The sequence below is a fragment of the Thalassophryne amazonica genome, chromosome 5 (assembly GCF_902500255.1).
Source record: "Thalassophryne amazonica chromosome 5, fThaAma1.1, whole genome shotgun sequence".
Taxonomy (NCBI): domain Eukaryota; kingdom Metazoa; phylum Chordata; class Actinopteri; order Batrachoidiformes; family Batrachoididae; genus Thalassophryne; species Thalassophryne amazonica.
Genome location: NC_047107.1, coordinates 73,114,177 through 73,139,821, shown reverse-complemented (window position 1 = coordinate 73,139,821; position 25,645 = coordinate 73,114,177). Strand labels below are relative to the sequence as shown.

The 25,645-nt window shown below is 39.8% G+C and overlaps 1 protein-coding gene across 1 annotated transcript in view; it reads right to left on the bottom strand.

The window, feature by feature from the left end:
* The window catches only part of ipo11 (importin 11), a 457,504-nt gene that overhangs the window by 362,350 nt on the left and 69,509 nt on the right, over positions 1–25,645 (bottom strand). The window contains exons 7-12 of the mRNA XM_034170535.1: positions 22,175–22,233; positions 11,342–11,390; positions 6,348–6,418; positions 6,014–6,206; positions 4,361–4,513; positions 199–242 (exon numbers count right to left, since the gene is read on the bottom strand). Coding sequence (XP_034026426.1) covers positions 199–242; positions 4,361–4,513; positions 6,014–6,206; positions 6,348–6,418; positions 11,342–11,390; positions 22,175–22,233 — 569 coding nt within the window. The remainder of the gene's footprint in view (positions 1–198; positions 243–4,360; positions 4,514–6,013; positions 6,207–6,347; positions 6,419–11,341; positions 11,391–22,174; positions 22,234–25,645) is intronic.

Below are 25,645 nucleotides of genomic sequence, written 5' to 3'. Positions count from 1 at the left end.
CGCCTTGGGGCAACTATATGTTGTGATTTGGCGCAATATAAAAAAAAAATTCATTGATTGATTACATCGACATGCCACGATCAGTAACTCCGAACTATAGGATAATTCTGACTGTCGACATACCTCTAAAGACATTATACAGTAAAACGGTAATAGCATCACTCAAAGGAGCATGTGTGCAAAGTTGCATCGACTCACCCGGAGACTGTATTTCCAGGAGTCACCACCTGTTTCTTCAACAGCTAAGATGGGAGAGAAAAAAAAAAACATCTGTCTGAGCTCACTGCTGTCTCATAAGCAGGAAAATCAGAGAAGAGTCAAGCTAAAGAGAACCATCTTGTTTACTCTGCCAACAAGGTAATGTTTTCATTCCAGTTGTTGCTTGAGATGTGTAGCTGTCAGCACAATCACTCAAAAATCTTTCAACTAATTTTCCCAAATGCCACTGAAGCATTAGGATTTTTAAGCGATGTTTTAAGTGCAAACTCATGTTTATATGCAGTACCAGGAACAAGAAAGATTCACATCCATCACTTAAAGCATGTAGCCAGTGTGCCCCACTGTTTCAGGCTCCGCCTACGACTCCACCTGGACAGGACGCCAGTCCATCGCAGTCAGCAATTACCTTTGATATACTTTTGCTACTTTGAAACTCAAATTTGAAAATGAAATGGAAATTTAATGTTACTGACTCCACAACCAGCCTTGATGTTTGTTTGGGGCCATTATCCTGCTGGAACACATTTCATGTTAGCAAAAGTCAATCATGTTTACTTTATTTCAATTTAACGTGAATTAAAACATATTAGCAATCATGAGCAATCAATCCTCCTCAAACCTGTTTTATTAACTGACTGTATATTTCACAATTTTGAAGTCATTTAGTACAAAAATCCTACACAAATCATAATTCCAAGTTTCATTATTGTTATCCTCTTTGAATTGCAATGTAATTCAATGATAATACCGGTATATATTTTTACATAACAAAGGCATGGTCACAATATGAATGCTGGGTTTTGATTACAGATTAAGGGAGAAGCTCCATGGCATGTGTTTGGCAAGCTGTCCACTCTTTTTCTCTGTTGTTTTACCATTTCTGTTTGACTGGCAACATTTCTCCTCTCCTGTCAAGCATTACAGTCCCTGAAAGCATCTGCTGTTTTTTGTTGTTTTGTTTTTTTGCCGTAGTTCTGGGGAAATGAGTGATGTGCTTTCAGTCAGCTGTGAGAGCAAGAAAATGAACAAGCAAGAGCGAGAGAGCAAGAGTAGCTGAGCTCCACCGTCAAAATGGTTTTAGATAGTAGCAAGAGTGGCACTCGCCCAAGTTGGATTTGAAACAAAACAAAGTGAATGCACTGACGGTCTTCAGTATTGTTTGTCTGGGGGGCATAGTCGCCCCACCAGAGTTACAGTAGTGTTCAGAATAATAGTAGTGCTATGTGACTAAAAAGATTAATCCAGGTTTTGAGTATATTTCTTATTGTTACACGGGAAACAAGGTACCAGTAGATTCAGTAGATTCTCACAAATCCAACAAGACCAAGCATTCATGATATGCACACTCTTAAGGCTATGAAATTGGGCTATTAGTAAAAAAAAAAGTAGAAAAAGGGGTGTTCACAATAATAGTAGTGTGACATTCAGTCAGTGAGTTCGTCAATTTTGTGGAACAAACAGGTGTGAATCAGGTGTCCCCTATTTAAGGATGAAGCCAGCACCTGTTGAACATGCTTTTCTCTTTGAAAGCCTGAGGAAAATGGGACGTTCAAGACATTGTTCAGAAGAACAGCGTAGTTTGATTAAAAAGTTGACTGGAGAGGGGAATACTTATACGCAGGTGCAAAAAATTATAGGCTGTTCATCTACAATGATCTCCAATGCTTTAAAATGGACAAAAAAAACAGAGACGTGTGGAAGAAAACGGAAAACAACCATCAAAATGGATAGAAGAATAACCAGAATGGCAAAGGCTCACCCACTGATCAGCTCCAGGATGATCAAAGACAGTCTGGAGTTACCTGTAAGTGCTGTGACAGTTAGAAGACGCCTGTGTGAAGCTAATTTATTTGCAAGAATCCCCCGCAAAGCCCCTCTTTTAAATAAAAGACATGTGCAGAAGAGGTTATAATTTGTCAAAGAACACATCAACTGGCCTAAAGAGAAATGGAGGAATATTTTGTGGACTGATAAGAGTAAAATTGTTCTTTTTGGGTCCAAGGGCCGCAGACAGTTTCTGAGATGACCCCCAAACTCTGAATTCAAGCCACAGTTCACAGTGAAGACAGTGAAGCATGGTGGTGCAAGCATCATGATATAGGCATGTTTCTCCTACTATGGTGTTGGGCCTTATATATCGCATACCAGGTATCATGGATAAGTTTGGATATGTCAAAATACTTGAAGAGGTCATGTTGCCTTATGCTGAAGAGGACATGCCCTTGAAATGGGCATTTCAACAAGACAATGACCCCAAGCACACTAGTAAACGGGCAAAATCTTGGTTCTAAACCAACAAAATGAATGCCTCACAGATGTGAAGAAATCATGAAAAACTGTGGTTATACAACTAAATACTAGTTTAGTGATTCACAGGATTGCTAAAAAAGCAGCTTGAACATAATAGTTTTGAGTTTGTGGCGTCAACAGCAGATGCTACTATTATTGTGAACACCCCCTTTTCTACTTTTTTTTTTTTTTTACTAATAGCCCAATTTCATAGCCTTAAGTGTGCATATCATGAATGCTTGGTCTTGCTGGATTTGTGAGAATCTACTGAATCTACTGGTACCTTGTTTCCCGTGTAACAATAAGAAATATACTCAAAACCTGGATTAATCTTTTTAGTCACATAGCACTACTATTATTCTGAACACTACTGTAAATTCTGACAGCTGTCTGATGGTTGTAAAAGTTATGTCCTTAACTAATACTGATGTTCTGCTTTAGACAATCAGTGACATCACTTTTGGATTTATGAACATCACCAAATTACCTGCAACTGTATAAACGTGGGCAGTACAGTGGGTGAGTGGTTAGCACTGTTGCCTCACAGGCAGAAAGTTGTGGGATCACTTCCCACCTTGTGCTTTGTGTGTGGAGTTTGCATGTTCTCCCCATATTTGTGTGGGATCCCTCTGGGACCTCCAGCTTCTGCCCACTTCCAAAGACAGGCAGGTTAGGTGAATTGGCAATTCTAGATTACATTAAAGAGATTAGATAGATCTTTATTGATATATTGGATATTGTTGTATATTGCATTGTATATTGTAGTATTGTTGGATATTGTATATATTCTATATTGGCGGAAGGTGTGCATGCATTGTGTGAATGTGCTTGTCGAACTATCTATACTGGCACAGACTGGTGTCCTGTCCAGGGCATGCACCGCCTCAGGCTCAATGACTGCTGGGACAGGCTCTAGTGAGGCTATATCGGCCACCCCTAAAACTAACAATATCAATTTAAGATAAGAATCAGCTTCAACAGAGAAACTTGCAAGACATCACAATGTTCAGTCGAGGCACTCCCCACGGGTAAGCTCCAGTCACCGCAGGGAGGACCAGATCGGTGCCTAAGACATTAACAACACCATCCTAGCCTCCCTTCCAAAAGAAGGATTAGAGAGCTGTGTATGAAGAAGGTACATGGTAGCGGGCGGACTGTAATGGGATCCATCTTGCAAATAGGACAAAGTATTTCAAGACAATAGCTTTCTCACTGCATTCATATCCTATTACTCAGGTACTTTTTACACAAACTTAATATTTTAATTAAGACTCTTTCGTGAGGGAGGTTTTTGTAAAACTTTTTAGAAGGGATTTTTTTTTTACATCCATTAAAAAAAGCCCTTAGTCATCCAGTTTTTGCAATTTCTTTCTCTTGCTTCATGCTCTGACATGCACTGTCAACTGTGGGACCTTATATGTAGACAGGTGTGTGTCTTTCCAAATCATGTCCAATAAACTGAATTTACCCCAGGTGGACTCCAATTAAACTGTAGAAAAACATCTCAAGGATGATCAGTGGAAACAGGATGCACCTGTACATATGATTTCTTAGTTTTTATTTTTTTTATAAATTTGCAAAAATCTTAAAAAAATAAAAAAAATTCACATAATCATTATGGGGTATTGTGTGTAGAATTTTGAGGGGGAAAAAGCAATGTCATTCATTTTGGAATAAGACTGTGGCATGACATAAAATGTGGAAAAAATGAAGCCCTGTGAATACTTTCGAGATGCATCGTAGACTCACCAATAGCAATGATCATGTGATGGGCCAATAGGAAAATATTTGCTAACTGAGGAGTATACAACATAAAATGGATTCAACTGGGTGTTTGGATATGTGCAAATACCAAAGCTCTCTGGATCCTCTTCCCACATTTCCAATTCTTCATCTGTGAGTAGGAAATAGTGAGAGACAAGACGGCGCCCAATCTCTGTCAGCGTGGGATGTGAAAAGAATGCTGTCTTGATCTTGTGTGCCTCTAGACTTTCGGGTTTACTGTCTGACAAAGAGAAATTTTAGAGAGATGAATGAGAGTAAAACATACACAACTGCAATAGAACAGCACATAATTTAGTTGAACACATGAAAATGTGTTATGTTACTACTATAATTTTCTTGTCCAAATATATTAAATGCTAACTGTTCTGTGCACTCAAATAAGTTGCAAACTCATGCTGTTTGTACTACCTCTTAAATTTTCTAATTATCATTAAACCCAGAGGCTCTGCTTGGGCAGCCCGTCCAGCAAGATAAAATCCAAATTACATTTTTTTTAAATCAGTCAACAATGTAATTTAACAGCACACAGAGACCATCCAGCAACAATTTAATCCAGCTATTTGCAGATTTTTTTCCACCCTCCATCAGATTCATGTTTTTGCTTTGTTTTTTGAGGATACATGTCTTGACTAGTTTATTTTGAATACACTCATAACACTGTGCTGCCTACCACAAGTAAATATCTCAACCTGTAGAAAACACTGAAACCAAATTGAAACTTGAAAGGCATAAAATACAGATATACCTCCAGAGATCCAAAAAGGCACTTTTCATAATACAATGTCTATTAGAAAAGTATCCGACCTTATTATTTTTTTCAAAAACCAGACCTCGTATAGTCTATATATTCCACCAACCCCGACCCTGCCACAAATTTAGTAAATCTATTGTAGGCCTGGCTAGCCAACCCTTCCATCAAATTATGTGAAAATTAATTCATAACAAGTACAAAAAATACAAAGAAAAGTGAACAAAATGTATGTTAGTAGACATCAGAAGGCCAATTGAAACACTGAGCTAAATGTTCAAATAACCAAATTTTACATCAAAATCTAAGTCCTCAATATTCAAAAATATCAGCCATCTAATCACTGCTACTGTAAAAACCTACCATTACGTGTACCATGCAGCCCCAGATTAATGTACTCAGGCTCACATGGGTTTTCCTGTCTGTCGAGCACACCGACAGCATGAAATAAAATAAATAAGTCAGAAGGCTGCTCTCAGCTGGCCTGTGGCACCCAAGATTCAACTATGCAATTTGCAATGTAACCCTGCTACTTAAATTACTGCTGGAAAAAGGAAGAGGAAAGCAACATTAATATCTTCAGTACCACACATTAAAAAGGTAATTACAGATTGGAAAAACTGATCCATTTAGTCTAACAACTGCTTGGAGAAACAACTCAACAGTACCGCAAGACCCTACTGGCTTGCAAACCATAAAGTGTTGGAATGCACAGCTGATGAAGAACCACGAGAATAACAGCTTGAAACATGCATGAGTCTTGCTGAGCTAAGGTGACGCTGATGGTATTAAGACTGTGCTTCAGATTCATTTTTCATTATCTGGCTTTAGCTGTTCAACTAATCTACTTCATCACTCTCTCAACTGTACAATTCTGACTTTTTAATGCCATATGTGCAATTTTAAAATCAATTCACTCTTTCATTGTTCACCATTACAGAATTTCTTTTTTTTCAAACCCTCATATCATACCATCTATGTTTTTGGCAGGTTTGTATGCATCATTCTTTACAATCATCTTGATAAGATTCATGCACTGGACAATGAAGCGTTCAAAGGTCACTCCTTCCCCAACAGGTGTGAACACGTAGCTGACAGCAAATTCGAGGGATCGCTGGATGAGAGGAATAAATGCACACGGATGGTACTCTAGGAAGTCTAACAGCTACATGGATAAAAGAAAAAAAAAAGAGATAAAAGTTAAAGAATAGGACAGAGACGAGGAGAAAACAAGGTCTAAATTAGTTGGTTTAAACTCAAAACAAAATTATTTCCTCAACACCACTTAGTGTGCAAGTGAACTGACCACTTTCGTGAAGAGTATGATCGTCTTCTCCAGTTTTTCTCTGCATATACTCTCTTGACCAATCTGTCGACCTGAAGAACAAAATGTAAAAAATTATCTGTGTATAGCTAGTGTGCAATTTTATTTGTTTAATATATATATATATATATATATATATATATATATAAGTTGACTAGTGATCCCCAAGTCACAGTGGCATCAGACTAAAATAAGCTTGATGTCCTCCCGGGAGAGGCCCAAGGTCTTTCTGCTTCACGTGGCATTTGTATTCACGAGACTGCTTTGGGACCACCCCAGGGTATGTTCTCTTTTGGACGTGCCCAAAGCTCTTCTCATGGTAGCATCTAGAACAAATACCCAAACAAAGTCACTGAACATTTTTCAACACAAAAGAGTAGCTCTATTATGTCTCACGCTGTACCTTTATCCCTTTTTTTAAAGGCCTAGAAAGCCCTCAAAGGAAACCTATTTTGTCAAAATTGGAGCAGCTTTTGAATAGCTCTACTTAGTACAGTGTGCTCTAGACCTGATCCTTTCCCATCTGCAGTTTATGTCTATATACAATTACTGTGATGCACCTAAGCCTACAGCTGAAAAAGAAAAAAAAACAAATCCATCTTGAAGATTAATGATGACACATTCCATTAGCACTCCAGCTTCACGAAGAAACTTGCTATGGCCGAGAAAAAAAAAAAACAGTGCTGAAGGGTATATGTTACAGACTCTTTAACGGCTTCATGGATGGATGTAAAGAAAGCTGCATTATCCACAGTTTCTCCAATCATAGCCATAGAAAGCTATAACTCCTTCAAAGATGTCACGTCTTGTTGACTTATCTCACTAGTCTCCTCCTTGCACTTTCACTCACATTTTGACAAATGCCTACATCTGACAGATTTACCACACAGTACCATACTGTTTGCTCTGCGTGAGTCCTGTGTCTTGAAGAGCCTGTTGACTCTTCAAGACACGAGTCTCATGAATGGTGAGGGGCATGGTGGGGGAGGAGGTGGGGGTCCCTGATGTGAGTAGTTGTGTGGGGGAGCAGACCCCAGTTGGGGTGGGAGAGGAGATGATGATGGGGTGGAGGTAGCGATCATGGGGATGGTATTAGGATTGTCCCATTGTCTTTCAAATCTGCAGTAGAACTCACTGAGCTTGTTGGCCAGACAAGGGTCATTGACAGAGTGGAAAAGTTAGGTTTGTAGTTGTGATCTGTCTGAGCCCGTTCCATACAGACGTCGAGTCATTGGCTGAGGACTAGTGTTGACGTTTCGCAGCATAGTGCCATTTAGCTTCCTTAACTGCCTTCCCAAACCTGTACGTTGATTCTTTAAACCTGACCTTGTCCCCACTCCTGAAAGCCCTGTCCTTCTGCAGCCTCAATTGTCTTAGTTTAGGACTAAACCACGGTTTGTCGTTGTTATACCTCACTGTGGTGTGTGATGGTATGCAGCAGTCCTCACAGAAGCTGATAAATGAGGTCACAACATCAATGTACTCATCCAGACGGTTGGTAGCAGTCTTGAACACATCTCAGTCTGTATTTTCCAAACATGCCTGAAGATCCCCCCAAGCCTCACTGCTCCATTGTTTAGATGTCCTCACTACAGGTTTGCAGAGCTTTAATTTCTGCCTGTAGGTAGGAATTAGTCTTATCAAATTTCCATTTTTGTAGCGTTCATCTTTGACCCAAAATGCACAAGCATAGCAAACGGCAAATGTCAGCTCTCCCCAGTTTCTCTGATTTATTTTTTTACTTCTAATTAGTCATTTGATTTTCAAATGGACCACAATGGGAATAAGTGTTCTCACTTTCTGTATCCATGTATTTTTAAAGTATTTACAATTATATTACATAGCTACATTCAACTTCATCAAACCTTTATTTAACCAGGAAAGCTCACTGAGATTGAAAATCTCTTTTCCAAGACAGTCCTGGCCAAGAAAGGCAGCAAAAAGACAAAGTTAACACAAACAAAAGAGACAAACAGGATAAGACATACATTGATACTCAAGAAACATGTTCTTAAAAATAAGCATCATATGATCATCTGTCCAAGGGTCAATGACATGACATGCATATTTTTGTGTCCAAGTCCATTATTTAAAAAATGAATAAATAAACCTATTTATGGCATCTATCACTTTAATCTATAAAACCAATTTATTTTAATTAGTTTTTCATTAAGTTCAAATAGTAATATTCTTCTGTGTTTTGGCCTCTCAAACCTCCAAGATGTCAGGTGTTGCAACTGTCCGAACAAGAGAGCAGACTAAGAAAACTAATAAAAATGTTATTTTGACAATGATAAAGTCAAAATGAAACACTATGGCATTGTTTTGTGTTTAAAATCTTTTTGATTATGTTTTTATTTCTAATATCATTTGTTTTTAAAGCTGTAAAAAAAATCTTTAAAATTTTTGTCCAACAATTTACATTTCCTAAATATCAGGGTGGCGCAACCATAAATGTATGACTTATTTTGAAATGAAGAGACAACAGCTGTAAAGAGGATATTCCATCAGCCAGAGGACCCTAAGTGACTGTTTGGACTAAGCTAAAATTTTTGTAGATCTCTGTCAAATAGTAATAAAAATAACTACTTTCAACTCATACGTATGCTGGTACACTTTTCATGTTAGGTGGTACAACCAATGTAAAACTCATGAAATTATATTTTATCATAAAACTCTTAATTTTTTAAAAAGTGGTCCGTTTGAACTTCATGCTATTGGTAGAAGCTAATGCTAGCATCCAAACAGAAGCCTGCTTATTTGAGATTAGCTGCAATAGTCAGGTGGTGCAACCAGCTAGTCAGGTGGCACAACTATAAGGAATGTTACTATATACTGCTATTCAAAGCTCTAAGAATATCCATGAAACCATAAAATATTTTGTAGTTTTAAATTTAAAGATATTATACACTTTAAAACATTTCAAATTATAATTTGTACATTTTAGATGCCACTATCAAGTAAAGAAAAGTCGGCACGACACAGGGCGCGTATTAATAATGATCCGGCTGCAAGGGAAGCATATCTTGCAAAAAGAAAAGAGAGGTAATGCATCTACATAGTCCATTTTACATTTATTATTATATTACAACTTCCACATTCTTAACATTGGAAATTTGTCAGCTTATTAGGTCTTGTGTTTTATAGCTATCAGAGGAGGAAGAGAGAAAGGAAAATTGTGAAGCCCCCTATCGGCCAATTCTCTAAGCAAGAACAGAAAAAAATAGGCAACAGTGGAGGGAAGATCAAAAAAAGCACCGGGACAGAAAAAGAGCCATTGAGGAAATATTGAATTTTACACCCAAGTCAAATGAACCCTCAGAATAACTTGAACCTAACTCTCCCAACAAGAACAATGTTGAACCTAACTCTCCCAACAATGTGAGAATGCAATTAACTGTGCATCAAATATCTCTATTTAAGAACACTTAAATAGAGACATATGACTAGAACATATGTTACTATTAAATGATTTTTTTTGTTCAGCATATTTCATATTATAACAAATGTTGTCAGGTGGTGCAACCAATTTAAACAAAAAATTATATGTTAAAGTGACTAAATGTTTTTTTAAGGTGAGGAATGTAGTTATTATACTAAATATCTGGATTTGCGTATTTGTGTTTTTATTTTTCTGTCTTTAAAGGCAAAACTGAATGTTAACTTGGCTCAAAACCTGACACACAGAATGCTAAAATCGTAAATTATTAGAAAAAAAGAACACAATGATAAAATAATAACCTGTTACCTTGTGTAGACATGCTAAGGAATAGTTGCAAAAGATTTAATCTTAAAATAAAGATTAGGAATGTATACAGATTTTTAGGAATATTTGGATGCGCCACCTGACATTTTTTTGTCATGCAGTTCAAAATACTGTTTCAAAATGAGTTAAAACAGTTAAAAATGTTATTCAATAAATGAGATTTGTTAAAACACATTTTTCTGGACTCAAAAATATGTTTTACATCTATATTGAAAATACTTTAAAAAATACCTTTTTTGAAGCCTAATTTGTCAATGACCCCCAAACATCTACAGACTGATGTTTCAGCCTCCAAGTCTTGTAGTAGTGCTTTAAAAGTGTTTAAAGAGACCAGCTCCTGAAATTTCAGATCATTTTGTAAATTGTTCCAGGTGAAGGGCGCGGCGAATTTAAAAGCCTTCTTTTCTCGTTCTGTTCTGACCTTAGGAACAGACAGCAACAGCAGATCCTGGAAGCATAGACTATAACTACCTGCGGCTTTTGTGCTGATAAAAACCTGGAGATATGAGGGAAGCAAACCTAAAATACATTTGTAAATTAAAAGATGCCAGTGGCTTTTTCTTCGAGAAGACAGATCTGACCAACCAACACAAGTATACAACAAACAATGATGAGTAAGAGATTTTAAGTTGGTGACAAACCTTAAGGCACCATGATAAACAGAATCTAAAACACGCAGACTTTGAACAGAAGCATTCATATAGATTACGTCACCGTAATCCAACACAGACATAAAAGTAGATGCAACCAATCTCTTTTTGGCCTCAAATGACAGACAAGACTTGATTCTAAAGTAAAAACCTAATTTCACTTTTAGTCTCTTTGCCAGCTGCTGGATGTGAGCTGGCAAAGAGACTGAAAGTGAAATTAGATTTTGAAAAGCGTGAGTGTGCTGTGCTAATGGAAATACTTTGCGATGTGACGAGACGTTTTGTCCGATGCAAGTGAAAATTCGTTATAGAAAATCCAATGTATAAAGTGTTTATTACATGTTAAACCATAGAAAAGCATTGGAACTTTTGCTTTTGTCTTGTGAGTGCAAGAATCCAGTTTATCCGATGACTGTTTGGGTGCATTTTACTGTATATATGAATATGACTGAATTTGCCTGTTAAGTTGGTAGCCTCCATTAGCTCAAACTTTAATGGCAAACCTTCGAACAGAAGTACAGAGTGTAAGACTTCAGACAGGGAAATAGACAAGTACTCACTGCATTCCAAGAACTGTTTTAGCCTTTCAAACACTGCATTCAAGAAACCCTGAAAAGAGAGAATTATGACAAGGGTAAAAAAAGAAGCTGACCTCTGACATTTCTGCAGCTGAATCACTTATGGTTGCTTCAGTACTGGTCAGCAGAACATACAGTGCAATATCATGGCAACAACTACAGCAAGTATGTGAGTAATAGAGTAATACACACATGCAAGGGTCACATAATTCACATAATTGCAACTACCAAAGCCTTTTCAAATACCCCTATTTTGAACCAGACTTTGTGGGGAGGTGATGGTCTAGTCGTTAAGGCATTGGCTTGAGACCAGAAGATCCTCGGTTCAAATCTCAGCCTGATTGGAAAATCACTAAGGGACCTTGGGCAAGGTCTTGAATCCCCTATTGCTCCCAGTGTGTAGTGAGTGCCTTGTGTGGCAGCACCCTCACATCTGGGTGAATGTGAGGCATTATTTGTAAAGCACTTTGAGCGTCTGATGCAGATGGAAAAGCGCTATATAAATGCAGTCCATTTACAATTTTAATGATACATGCTCGTTGATCAAAAGGAGTGAGCTTAATTGCCACACAGCAGCTATGCCTAAAAATATGGAGTAGATCATATTTGTTTATGCACACTGTGCTCTTCTGCAGGACCAAAAAAAAAAAAAATCAACGTTAAAATATGCTTATGTACAAGTCTTCTTGGCTCGAGTATTATTAAATAGAAAACAGATCCAAACACTTGTGTTCCTTGAAGTTCAAACCACTTGAATTAATCTTCCACAGCATGGTTGGCAGCTATACTTAACTGCAGTATGCGCTTTACACCCTCCAGAGCTGTATTGTGCACTTATAGCATAAGTGTCTTTACCATTGTGCTCAATTATGGAGTTTCATAAAGTTAGAATTCTAAATGATTCTTGAAAATAACTGGAAAGATTTCCCTGTACTAATTTTCTGGCACAAAAAGATCAGTCAGTAATTCACTGAGTGTGCATATTGCTTTTTGACCACAACTGTTAGACCTGCTTCACATAAGATACACTATGTGTGCACAGCAGCGGCAGAGTCTGTTGATTTTCATTCAGTGTTCATGTGAACAGATTACAGCTTGCATACCGCCTGCATGAAACACTTCTTGACCAACACAGCTGAAGCAACTCTCTAAAGCATTAGAAAGGTGCATCTTTTTCATGTGTAGCACTTCTTTCTTCCGCATTGCGTTAACCCCTCCCACTCGCTTCACCTGGAATGCAAACTCACAATCTCCGGCATGGGAGGCAGAAGCTCGAACCACAAGGCTGAAACCCATGCTCTGGCTCTGTGACCAGAAAGTCCTATTAGTTGTCGAGGAGTGAGGTTTACTGACTACTATTGCACAGTAACTCCTGCTGGCCTCCACCAAACATGCACAAAACAAGCAGTTCACTGTTAAAAAAAAATAAAATAAAAGGCCAAAAATCATACTGACATCATACTGGCAACTTTAAATAACTCTGACACTTTTTAATGTATTGGATATCCAATTTAGAGTTATGGAAAAATAGATTTTTATTTGACTTACTAGTTCATTTTTTACTATTTTAGAGATTTTTTGGGGGGAGGGGGTAGAATCACATAACTGGTTTTATATAATGCCTAAATAGATCCTTGTCATTTGATTGGTGCTTTGTATGCCACATGATATTGATCATTTGTCCCATTTGCCATTGTGTTCCATTTTCCGTGCAATTTTGGATCTATTCACTGTGCCAAAGCCTGTTCAAATACCCCTATTAATTTCAACCAGACTCTGTTCGTGATACGTCCTCGTGGATCAAAAGGAGCTAGTTTAATTGCCTGTGACTACGTTTACATGCAGCCAATAACCCTTTCATAACTGGAATATTAGCAATAACCCAGTTGCGCACGGGCATGTAAACACCCGCAAAAACCCGAATATGCTCATATTCCGGTTTTTAAAAACCCGAATAAGACCCCTGGTTTACTCCTTTTCTAACCCGAATATCAGGTCATATAAACGCGCATCGGGATATCCCCACAGAAAGGAACATTATTTTGTGTTGGGCGCATGTCTGATCCGCAAGGAATCTTGTTTTTTTTTTGAGTAGAGCAACTACCCACCGCACACCACAGAAGCAGAGATAAACAGCACACTGTCTTCTGCATCCTTATCAGGCGGGCCAGTCACGGCACTGGTCACCGCGATTGCTCTGCCTCTGATGCGCTTACTGAGTCTGCAGGCTCGGTAAACGCCGCAGCGGGCCACTCACACCGCCCCCCTCTCTGCTGTGCGGAGCTGCGGCAACAGGTCCAAAGACTACACTCGCTGTTTTGATACGGAGGCAGTCCGCAGGGTCTCGGTAACCACAGCTGCAGAGCTCCGTGGCCATGACTTGGATTCTTTGTGGGTCCCGCATCCGTACCCCCGGAGGCAGTGAGTGAAGGGACAGCACGCGCATTGTGTTCTGCGTGTGTCTATTTATAATCTTCTCGCCCAGAAGAAAAAAGAGAGTGTTTACACAGGAGAGAAAAGTGAGAACATGTTAATGCCTGTTTGAGAAAAGTGTATAAAGTGTGTAGTGAGGGGTTTTACATGAAGCAGGATTTGCACGAACGCCAGACCAAATCAAGCACCAGTGGAAGACATGCGTCGCTGTTTCCAAATGATACCAATGACCATGTATACAGGAGTAACTCTGTCTGCTTAAGCATGTAAAAGGGTTATTCCTAATGATTCAGAAACCGGATTATTGACCTTAACCCGAATATTAACGGCATGTAAACGTAGTCTGTGTTTCACACAACAGCTGTGCCTAAAAATGGAATAGATCATATTTGTTTTTGCACACTGTGCACTGCTGTAGGACCAAAAAAGGAGGTGGTCCCCTGAAATCAAAAGTGCCCCGAGAGACTGCTACAACGCCACGTTATGGGATAAGCTGATCGACCTGCACGGTGAGAACATAGAGGGGCTGACACTGTCTGAGAGATTATCTTAACTTCTGTGCAGACGTGATGTGCCCAACCAAGACTGTCCGCTGTTACCCTAAAGACAAACCATGGGTAATGCGGGAAGTCAAAGCTGTCCTCAACAGGAAGAAGGCCACCTTCATAAGCAGAAACATGGAGTCGATGAAGGCAGCACAGCGGGAGGTGAAGGACTGTGTGAGGGAAGAAAGGACGGCGACAGCAGAAAGGTGGAGCAGAAGCAGAAGCAGAAGATCTGTATTATTCCATATCCTAAGACGAACTGGCCCAGCAAGCTGAATGACTTCTGACCAGTGGCTCTCACTTCACACCAGGTGAAGACTTTCGAGCAGGTCTTCCTCAAAGCCCAGGTGCAACATGCCCAGGACTGTCTGCAGTTTGCAAATCGGGCAGGTGTTGGTGTGGAGGATGCCAACCTTTACCTGATACACTGAGTCCACTGGCACCTGGATAAGGGAAGCAGAACAGTGAGGATTCGCTTCTCTTCCTGGACTTCTTGAGCGCCTTCAACACCATCCAGCTCTTTGAGCATCAGGACAAACTGAACAGGATGCGAGTGGACCCCTGCCTGGTGACTTGGATCTCGAGCCACCTCACAAATAGGCCACAGTATGTTAGGCTGAGGGACACCACATCTGACACTGTGATCAGCAGCACCGGAGCACCCCAGGGCATGATGTTGGGTGCTTGTCTCTTCACCCTGTACACCTGGGACTTCTGTGAGGCGCCAGGAGGCTGTGGGGATACCCATGAGTCCCAGGCTGAGCACCGCTACTTGGAAGTTCAACCTGGTAGAAGGAGAGGGTCGCCTCCCTGCGCCTTTGGGGAACGGGGAGGAGAAATCTGACTGTTGTTTGTGCATATGCACCAAACAGCAGTTCAGCATATTTGGCCTTCTTGTCGTCCCTGACTGGAGTCCTGCATGGGACTGGAGTTCTGCATGGGACTCCACTGTTCTGCTGGGGGACTTCAACGAACACGTGGGCAATGACAGAAACACCTGGAGAGGTGTGATTGGGAGGAACGGCCTCCCTGATCTAAACCTGAACTGTAGTTTGTTACTGGACTTCTGTGCTAGTCATGGAGTGTCCATAACAAACACCATGTTCGAACATAAGGATGCTCATAAGTGTACACAGTACCAGAGCACCCTAGGCCGAAGGTCGATCAATTTTATGATCGTATCATCTGAACTGAGGCCGCCTGGATACTCGGGTGAAGAGAGGGACAGAACTGTTTACTGATCATCATCTGGTGGTGAGTGGCATCAGAGTGTGGGGGAGGACAAGTAATCTAGTTTGGTTATGCTTAAGATTGAGTAATCAGCAAAGTAAGTAATAGTTACTTTGCTGATTACTCAATCTTAAAAATAACAGTGTTAGATGAGTTACTTTATTAGTGACATTCAGCAGGATAGAATTCATTTTTTCCTCAAAATTCTACACACAATACCTCATAATGACAATGTGAAAAAAAGTTTTCTTGAGATTGTTGCAAACTTATTCAAAAAAAAAAAAAAAAGAAATCAGATGTACGTACGCATTCACAGCCTTTGCCATAAAGCATAGAATTGAGCTCAGGTGCATCCTTTCCACTGATCATCCTCGAGATGTTTCTACAGCTGAACTGGAGTCCACCTGGGTCAAATTTAGCTGATTGGACATGACTTGAAAAGACACACACCTGTTTACATATAAGGTCCCACAGTTGACAGTGCATGTCAGCGCACAAACCAAGCATGAAGTCAAAAGAACTGTCTGTAGACCTTCGAGACAGGATTGTCTCTTGGCATAAATGTGGGAAAGGGTACAGAAATATTTCTAATGCTTTGAAGGTCTCAGTGAGCACAGTGGCATCCATCAACTGTAAATGGAAGAAATTCAGATCCACGAGGACTCCTCCTAGAGCTGGCCGCCCATCGAAACAGAGATTGGGGGAGAAGGACCTTAGTCAGTGAAGTGACCAAGAACCTTCCAAAAGGACAACCATCTCTGCAGAAATCCACCAATTAGGCCTGTATGGGCTGGAGTGGCCATTACTACAGTGAGGAAAATAAGTATTTGAACACCCTGCGATTTTGCAAGTTCTCCCACTTAGAAATCATGGAGGGGTCTGAAATTTTCATCTTAGGTGCATGTCCACTGTGAGAGACATAATAATAAAAAAAAAAAAAAAATTCCGGAAATCACAATGTATGATTTTTTTTTACAATTTATCGATGGCATTATTGATTCTGCTTATCGATCCGATTCCTTATCAATTCCCTTATCAATACCTCTTGTGAATTTTGTACTAAAAGTAGGCTTTACAGGTTTTCTATGTATTTCATTGAGTCTTAAAGTAAATAAATATGAAATTGGTCACTGTATCCTTGATCTCTGGACATAAATAAAATAAACAAAACGGTGTTTCGCTTTGAAGTTATTAATTCAGACTGGATTCTATCGTTCTAACTTGACTCGTCAGAGAGCCGCGCAGCGTTTGGAGCTGTGTGAACAGAACGGAGGACGATTCTCGTTTCTTTCTTGCCACAAGACAGGAGTCCCAGTTAGTGACTTTAATCCACACAAAAGTGACTCACGATTGACATATTCAGGGATGAAAGTGGTGAAAAACAAAAAAAGCTGAAACCCAAAATTACCCCCCAACACCACCTGCATGAAAATGTTTGAATTCTGGAAGCTCTGAAATGCAATCTGGGACTATTCCAGACAATAAACTGCAGTGAGTGCAGCATCCATTCAGTTGAGAAAAAAAACAACTTTCCTTATTCAAATTCATTCCAGTAGTATTCTGCTCTTACTAGGATGCAGCAGTTTTGTAGCTTGGCGGATAGTTCTGGAAGAAATCACTTAAGAAATTAACACATTGAAAATATGGTTTGACCGAAACAAACTGTCATTAAACTTAAATAAAACAGGGATGAAGTGGAGGTGTAAGAGTCACTAGGTGTTCACAGGAAACACTTATTTATTTCTGTTTGTATGTATGTATTTATTTATTTATTTATGTATGTTCATTTTTAGTTGGTTTTATATTTTCTGTTGTGTTTTTATTCGTTCTTTTTGTCTCTTTCTCTAAAATTGTATATAATAACTAGATTAATTATTATTACTATTATTGTTGTGATTGCTGTTATTAATATATAAACAAAAATAAATTTAAAAAATATTACAATGTGTAATACATTTGACTCTTTTATATCAACAAACGCTGATTATACAGAAAACAAATGCACCCGAACATGCTGACAGCTGCAACTGCATAAGGCTAACTTTAACACTGAAAATGCCATAGACATGCTAACGTGTTAGCATCGGTCCCGTTTTTAAGTTATAAAACAGTTGTATCAACTGTTTCAGAAGACCATAACAGGTCGGTTTAACATAAAAAGGTGAATAATACTCACAGACATATGCTCGTTAGGGTTTTAGCGGGGGAAAATTAAGATAAAGCGAAAGAAAAAAATGAACCAACGACGCAATAGATCGATGCACTGCTTCAATCTGCGAACCACTGCTTCAATTGGTTCAAGGTTCAAAGCAAAGCCGTGCTGCAGAAAAGTTGATTACAGACCCGCTGCAGGGTCTGTAATCAATGTATAGAAATGATAATTTTCCTGAAAAACACCCACAAAAACAACGGCCACTCTGAATGACCGATAAGGGAATCGTTAAGAAAAAAGTTTATTGATGTCGGTGGATCGAATCATTTCTTAACGATACCCGAAAGGAACCGGTTCTCGATACCCATTCCTACTCCTGAGTAAAAGGCACATGACAGCCCACCTGGAGTTTGTCAAAAGGCACCTGAAGGACTCTCAGACAATGAGAAACAAAATTCTCTGGTCGTATGAGACAAAGATTGAACTCTTTGGTGTGAATGTAAGGTGTCATGTTTGGAGGAAACGAGGCACTATCCCTACAGTGAAGCATGGTGATGGCAGCATAATGCTGTGGGGATGTTTTCCAGCGGCATAAACTGGGAGACTTGTCAGGATTGAGGGAAAGATGAATGTAGCAATGTACAGAGACATCCTGGATGAAAACCTGCTGCAGAGCGCTCTTCACCTCAGACTGGGGCAACGGATCATCATTCAGCAGGGCAATGACCCTAAGCACACAGCCAAGATACCAAAGGAGTGGCTTCAGGACAACTCTGTGAATGTCCTTGAGTGACCCAGCCAGAGCCCAGACCTGAATCTGATTGAACATCTCTGGAGAGATCTGAACACTCCCAGCCCAACCTGATGGAGCTTGAGAGGTGCTGCAAAGAGGAATGGGAAAAAGAGCCCAAAAGATATGTGCATCAAGCTTGTGGCATCATATTCAAGAAGACTTGAGGCTGTAATTGCTGCCAAAGATACAAAGTATTGAGCAAAGGGTGCGAATACTTACGTACATGTGACTTTTTAGTATTTTTTAAATTAATTTTGTAAAAATAAAAACTTTATTAAGTCTACGCCAAACATCAACCAGTATGCTTTAAAATGGCATTTAACGATAGGATAAAGGGAAACAAAAAGTATCTTGAAATTGTGCGTTCATGTCACTCCTGCACATGCCCTCAGATAAAGAGAAAAAACAGTCTGTCACTGGTATTCATAGTACAATGATATATGAATGATATCATCTTCTTTGTCTTTCGGCTGTTCCCGTTAGGGGTCGCCACAGCAGATCAATCGTTTCCATCTCACCCTGTCCTCTGTATCTTCCTCTGTCACACCAACCACCTGCATGTCCTCTCTCAGCACATCCATGAACCTCCTCTTTGGTCTCCCTCTTCTCCTCCTGCCTGGTGGCTCCATCCTCAGCATCCTTCTCCCTATATACCCTGGGTCCCTCCTCTGCACATGTCCAAACCATCTCAATCTCGCCTCTCTGACTTTGTCTCCAAAACGTCCCACCTGAGCTGTCCCTCTGATATGTTCATTCCTAATCTTGTCCATTCTTGTCACTCTAAACCATACAACATAGCTGGTCTCACTACTGTTTTGTAAACTTTCCCCTTCACTCTTGCTGATATTCTTCGGTCACAAATCACTCCTGCCACCTTTCTCCACCCACTCCACCCTGCCTGCACTCTCTTCTTCACCTCTCTACGACACTCTCCATTACTTTGAACAGTTGACCCCAAATATTTAAACTCATCTACTTTCACCACTTCTACTCCTTGTAACTGCACTATTCCACTGGGCTCCCTCTCATTCACACACATGTACTCAGTCTTGCTTCTACTGACTTTCATTCCCCTTCTCTCCAAAGCATATCTCCACTTCTCCAGACTAGAATCAACTTGCTCTCTACTCTTACTACAGATCACAATGTCATCTGCAAACATCATAGTCCATGGGGACTCCTGTCTGATCTCATCTGTCAACCTGTCCATCACCACTGCAAACAAGAAAGGACTCAGAGCTGATCCTTGGTGTAATCCCACCTCCACCTTGAATGAGTGTAATTCCAACTGCGCATCTCACCGCTGTCACACTATTCTTGTACATGTCCTGCACTACCCTAACATACTTCTCTGCCACTCCAGACTTCCTCATACAATGCCACAACTCTTCTCTTGGCACCCTATCATAAGCTTTTTCTAAGTCCACAAACACACAATGTAACTCTTTCTGTCCTTCTCTGTACTTTTCCAACAGTATTCTCAGAGCAAACATTGCATCTGTAGTGCTCTTTCTCGGCATGAAACCATATTGCTGCTCACAGATCTTCACCTGTTTTCTAAGCCTAGCTTCTACTACTCTTTCCCATAACTTCATGCTGTGGCTGATCAGCTTTATGCCTCTATAGTTACTGCAGCTCTGCACATCACCCTTGTTCTTGAAAATAGGAACCAGCACACTTCGTCTCCACTCCTCAGGCATCCTCTCACTTTCCAAGATTTTATTAAACAATCTGGTTAGAAACTCTACTGCCATCTCTCCTAGACATTTCCATGCCTCCACTGGAATGTCATCTGGACCAACTGCCTTTCCACTCTTCAACCTCTTCATAGCAGCCCTCACTTCTTCCTTGCTAATCTCTTTTACTTCCTGATTTACTCTCACCACATCATCCAGCCTTTTCTCTCGCTCATTTTCTTTATTCATCAACTCTTCAAAATATTCCCTCCACCTTCTCAGCACACACTCCTCACTTGTCAGCACATTACCATGTGCATCTTTTACCACCCTAACCTGCTGCACATCCTTTCCAGCTCTGTCCCTTTGTCTGACCAATCGGTACAAGTCCTTTTCTCCTTCCTTACTATTCAACTTCTTGTACAGCTTGCAATATGCCTTTTCCTTTGCTTTTGCCACTTCTCTTCTCGCCTTACGCCGCATCTCCTTGTACTCCTGTCTACTTTCTTCATCTCTCCGACTATCCCAAAACTTTTTCGCCAATCTCTTTCTCCTTATGCTTTCCTGGACCTCTTCATTCCACCACCAAGTCTCCTTGTCTTCCTTCCAGTGTCCAGATGTCATACCCAGTACTGCCCTAGCTGTCTCCCTCACCACATCTGCAGTACTTTTCCAGTTGTCCAAAACTGCTTCCCCTCCAACTAGTGCTTCTCACACCTGCTTGCTAAATTTCACACAACAGTCTTCCTCCTTCAGCTTCCACCATCTGATCCTTTGTTGAGCTCTCACTCTCTTCTTCTTCTTTACCTCTAAAGTCATCCTACAAACAACCATCCTATGCTGTCTAGTGACACTCACTCCTGCTAGCACCTTACAGTCTGTGATTTATTTTAGCTTGCATCTCCTATAAATAATGTAGTCCACCTGTGTGCACCTTCCTCCACTCTTATATGTTACCCTGTGCTCTTCCCTTTTCTTAATGTAGGTATTCACCACAGCCATTTCCATCCTTTTTGCAAAATCAACAACCATCTGTCCTTCCCCATTCCTATCCTTGATACCATATCTACCCATTACTTCCTCATCACCTCTGTTCCCTTCACCAACATGCCCATTGAAGTCTGCTCCTATCACCACTCTTTCATGCTTGGGCACACTCTCCACCACCTCATCTAACACACTCCAGAAATCTTCTTTCTCCATCTCACAACCTACCTGTGGGGCATATGCACTGATGATATTCATCATCACCCCTTCAATTTCCAACTTCACACTCATCACCCTGTCAGACACTCGCTTAACCTCCAACACACTTTTAACATACTCTTCCTTTAAAATGACCCCAACACCATTTCTCTTCCTGTCCTCACCATGGTACAACAACTTGTACCCACTGTCGATGCTCCTGCTCTTACTTCCCTTCCACTTGGTCTCTTGCACACACAATATGTCTACCTTTCTCCTCTCCATCATATCAGCCAGCTCTCTCCCTTTACCAGTCATACTACCAACATTCAAAGTTCCCACTCTCATTTCCACCCTTCTAGTTTTCTTCTTCTCCCGCTGTTCGTGGCAACGTTTTCCTCCTCTTCTTCGAATATATGATATCATGATAGTACAAAACAGAAGCAGACAGAACGTACCCTGAGATCGAAGGACAGGGACATTTTTTGTGTATGATTCCATTAAGTTTGAGCTATGGAGAAAGCAAAATTCTACCCAGACACAAAGATTTACACTAAACTGAATTGACCGTTTCATGGAGTTTGGCTTTCTTCACTCTGAAAGTGGGAGACAAGCTCACGGAGTCTTCGAACCAAGACACGGCTTAAGGCTTTGTGAATTATCACAGCAATCCACATTTTTACACAGAATTTCAGTCATTTTTAACTCAAAACAATAACAGAAACACATAAAATTAATTTCACAAGGATTACTTCACTACAAAATGAAATTCTTAAAATGATCAGATTCTCTTCAACTCACCATCACATCTATATTCTCTTGGGGCTGTGGGAATCCATGGACTGTCAATTTACGAAGCACTAAGAGAATCAAAGAAAAACCTTTTAAAACAGGAGTTATAAATTTAGTGCACTACAAAGTAATTTGCTCATCACGATCTGATGAAACAGCAGCAAAAACAAATATTTCTTGACAGCAGTTGACAACCAGGACTGAATAAATTAGACCTTGACTGAATAGGAACAAAAAATACAGTCCTATTCAGAAATAATGGCAGCCCTGAATTTTAAGTACAGAATTTAAAAATTGGGTGTTGTCCCCCAAAACGTGAATCAGCTGCAAATCGTGTATTATCCGCAAACCTTTAATTGCGAAATGTGAATACTGAAAAAATATCTCAAATCGTGAATGCGGGTCTCACAAAATGTGAATATCATTCATAACACACACACACACACACACACACACAATACATCAGTTTACAGATCAATTATTGCAGGAAATCTTGATCGCAAACCCCATCACCGCAAAAATTACTTCTTTTTTTTTTTTCTTTGGCGGGGTTCACTACAGCCTGAGGATGTGATCCAAGCAGGCTCTCACTTCTGGTGTGACGCACCTGGCCCCGCTGGATGTGTCCCGCTCTGGGGACAGTGCCAGGTGAGGAGTCTGAATGGGACAGTACACCTGTCAAATGGTAACGCAAGTGTCAAACTCAGAGGACAGAAACCTCCCCCTCCTGTAAACAGCTCAATAAATTTTAAGAGAAATGTTGTAGAAAAACAAACAACACTAGTTTCTAACCCCAGGAAGGTAGACAATGAGTTACAACCTTATTTTTATCCATATGAACCGTACTCTGAGCTGGAAAAATAACACTGACCTGAACGAGCAGGCAGCTGTGAAACAGAAGCTTAAGATCTGTCTACAAACTGCAAAAGCGAAGAGAGACACCACAAAAATATTAATTCAGGGGTGGTGTCACCAAATTCCATGATCACATTAGTGGTCTCCTGCTGGTTATACTCAGTGGTGGGCACAGCTAACCAAAAAGTTAGCTTCGATAACAGCTAATCAGCTAAAAGAAAAGTTATCTTTTATGAAGCTAAACCCATAAACCACCCAAAAAAATTATCGGAAGCTACAGCTAACCGATAACTTTCAGTATTGTAATCGGTACACTTGCACTACTAACAACCTGAGTTTGAGATTTAACATCACTATCGCTTCTGGTAGCATCAAAGGCGACCACAAACACAAACAATGAGTCACCACTTGTGTCTTTGTGCGCCCTGCCCACTGCTGGATGCTCCTGTTTACTACATATCTTGCAGCAGTGAAGCAGTTGAGATGAGCTAAGCTCAACTCCCTACACACACAAAAAAATATGTCATTATTCCTTAACAGAATATAGCAGTGTCACAGTGAGGCAGAGGTCTTGGAAAATAAAGCAGTTTTGACTTATGGCTTTGATTTATAAATCAAATTAATACAGATAGAATAACTCCATTAATGTCAATTCTCTCATTTGTACAAAGTTAAAATATAACACATATCTTTTAATTTTAAATAATGCACTAATTCTGAAGTTTTGTAACAAACACAGACAGATGCCAAAGGTATTATGGGTAAAATGTGCCTCCGCTACACTGATATAACTGGGGTCAAAATAAATAGAACACTGCCATCTACTGGTGCCCAGATGCTCAGACCCTAACCCATAATCCTTTGCACGCCAGAGAGTTGCTGAGGTTTAAACAGCACAAAAACAAAACACAACAATTGTATATGAACATTATACAACCAAAATGTACATTTTATTTCTTTTTATCAGGTGTAGCAAGAGGCTGCAACAACTCTCTGGCGTGCAAAGGATTATGAAACATCTCAATACTTAAGGCGAATACTGCCATGAACACTACTGGCCAGATGATGGCAGTAAAAACCCTGAAAACTTGCTAAAACAAATATTCCAAATAAATAATCTGTGTCTGCTACGTTTAAGACGCATGGAATTTAATAAACACAAACAATTTCAGACATCTTATATATATATATTACTCTGGAACAAAGAGGACAGCCAGTGTTTGACATAAGCATGATGTTAAAGAGCAAATAGGAAGGGACTGCAGCTCACAATGTTTCCAATTAAAAATAATGGAGAAGCAACCTGAGCTGCTTCTGGCATTTTTACATATAAACACAATAACATCTATAAACCCAGAGAATATATTCAAGAGAGTTTTAGGCACAATATACCAAGGGTTTAATGCTGTTGTTCGTGTGGAGCCTGATCAGAGCGTCTCAAATGCATTTCTTCTGTCGTGAATGTACTGAAATTACCCATAATGCACTGGACACAACATGTCCACATTAAAACCTTCAAAATTAGTGCATTACTTTAAAAGTAAAACATATATCTGATATTTTCACTTTATAAAACTTCAGAAGTGATGTTAATTTAAATAACTTGTCCAAAATTAGTTTGGTTAAAATTTTAACCATAAGTTAAAACTGTATGCCTCTGGATGACTTGGGTGATATTGGCAGCGAGCCAGTATGGCTTTTTTCCTTTTCTTTGACCAATTCTCCTTTGTCTGCAGAGGATAGAGCGGTTTCTCAAGGAACTGGCTCTCCTCTGTTTGCAGAGGATAGAACTCTACTACAAAACAGTTAACAGGTAGGTACTCAAATCTTTGATGTCAGACTTCATAAATGTTTGTAAGCTTTGTTCACCACGCTTGCAAAAAAATGTTAGCAGTCTAAAAATTACTGACCCAAATTTATCGGAAGATAATTAGTCTGCTGATGCTTTTAAAAATTATCTGAAAAGCTGATCAGATAATGAAAACATTAGCTTTGATAATTAGCGGTTAGTGGATTAGCAGAACTGTGCCCACCACTGGTTATACTATAGCACTCAGTTTGTAAAAATGTCATTGTGAAAAACTTGAGAATTTTTTAGTGTTTAAATTTTCAGTAGTGTCAATGTTATACGGTGTAGTGACAAAATTTTCTGCACACATCAGTGGGGTCCTGCTGGTTATACTACAGCACTCAGTTTGGGAAAATGTAATTTTAGTGAATTGGTGAATTTATTGCTCACTGTATGACTTATTTTAATGATTAAAAAACACAAATTCCATTTTAGTGAATTTATTGCTCATCTTATGACTTAATGATACATGTAGCGAGACAAACCCAGCGGGGCCGGGTGCATCACACCAGAAGAGAGAGCCTGCTCGGATCACCTCCCCACCTCACTGGCTGTAGTGACCTCCACTTCCTCCACCCCACCCTCCCAAAAAAGACCATTTTTGCGAAGATAGGGTTTGCGATCAAGATTTCCTGCAGTAATTGATATTTAAACTGAAAAAACACATACATACACACATACACACACATACACATATATACACATACACACCATACCACACATATAAACATACACACATATATACATACACATAAACACATATATATATACACCAC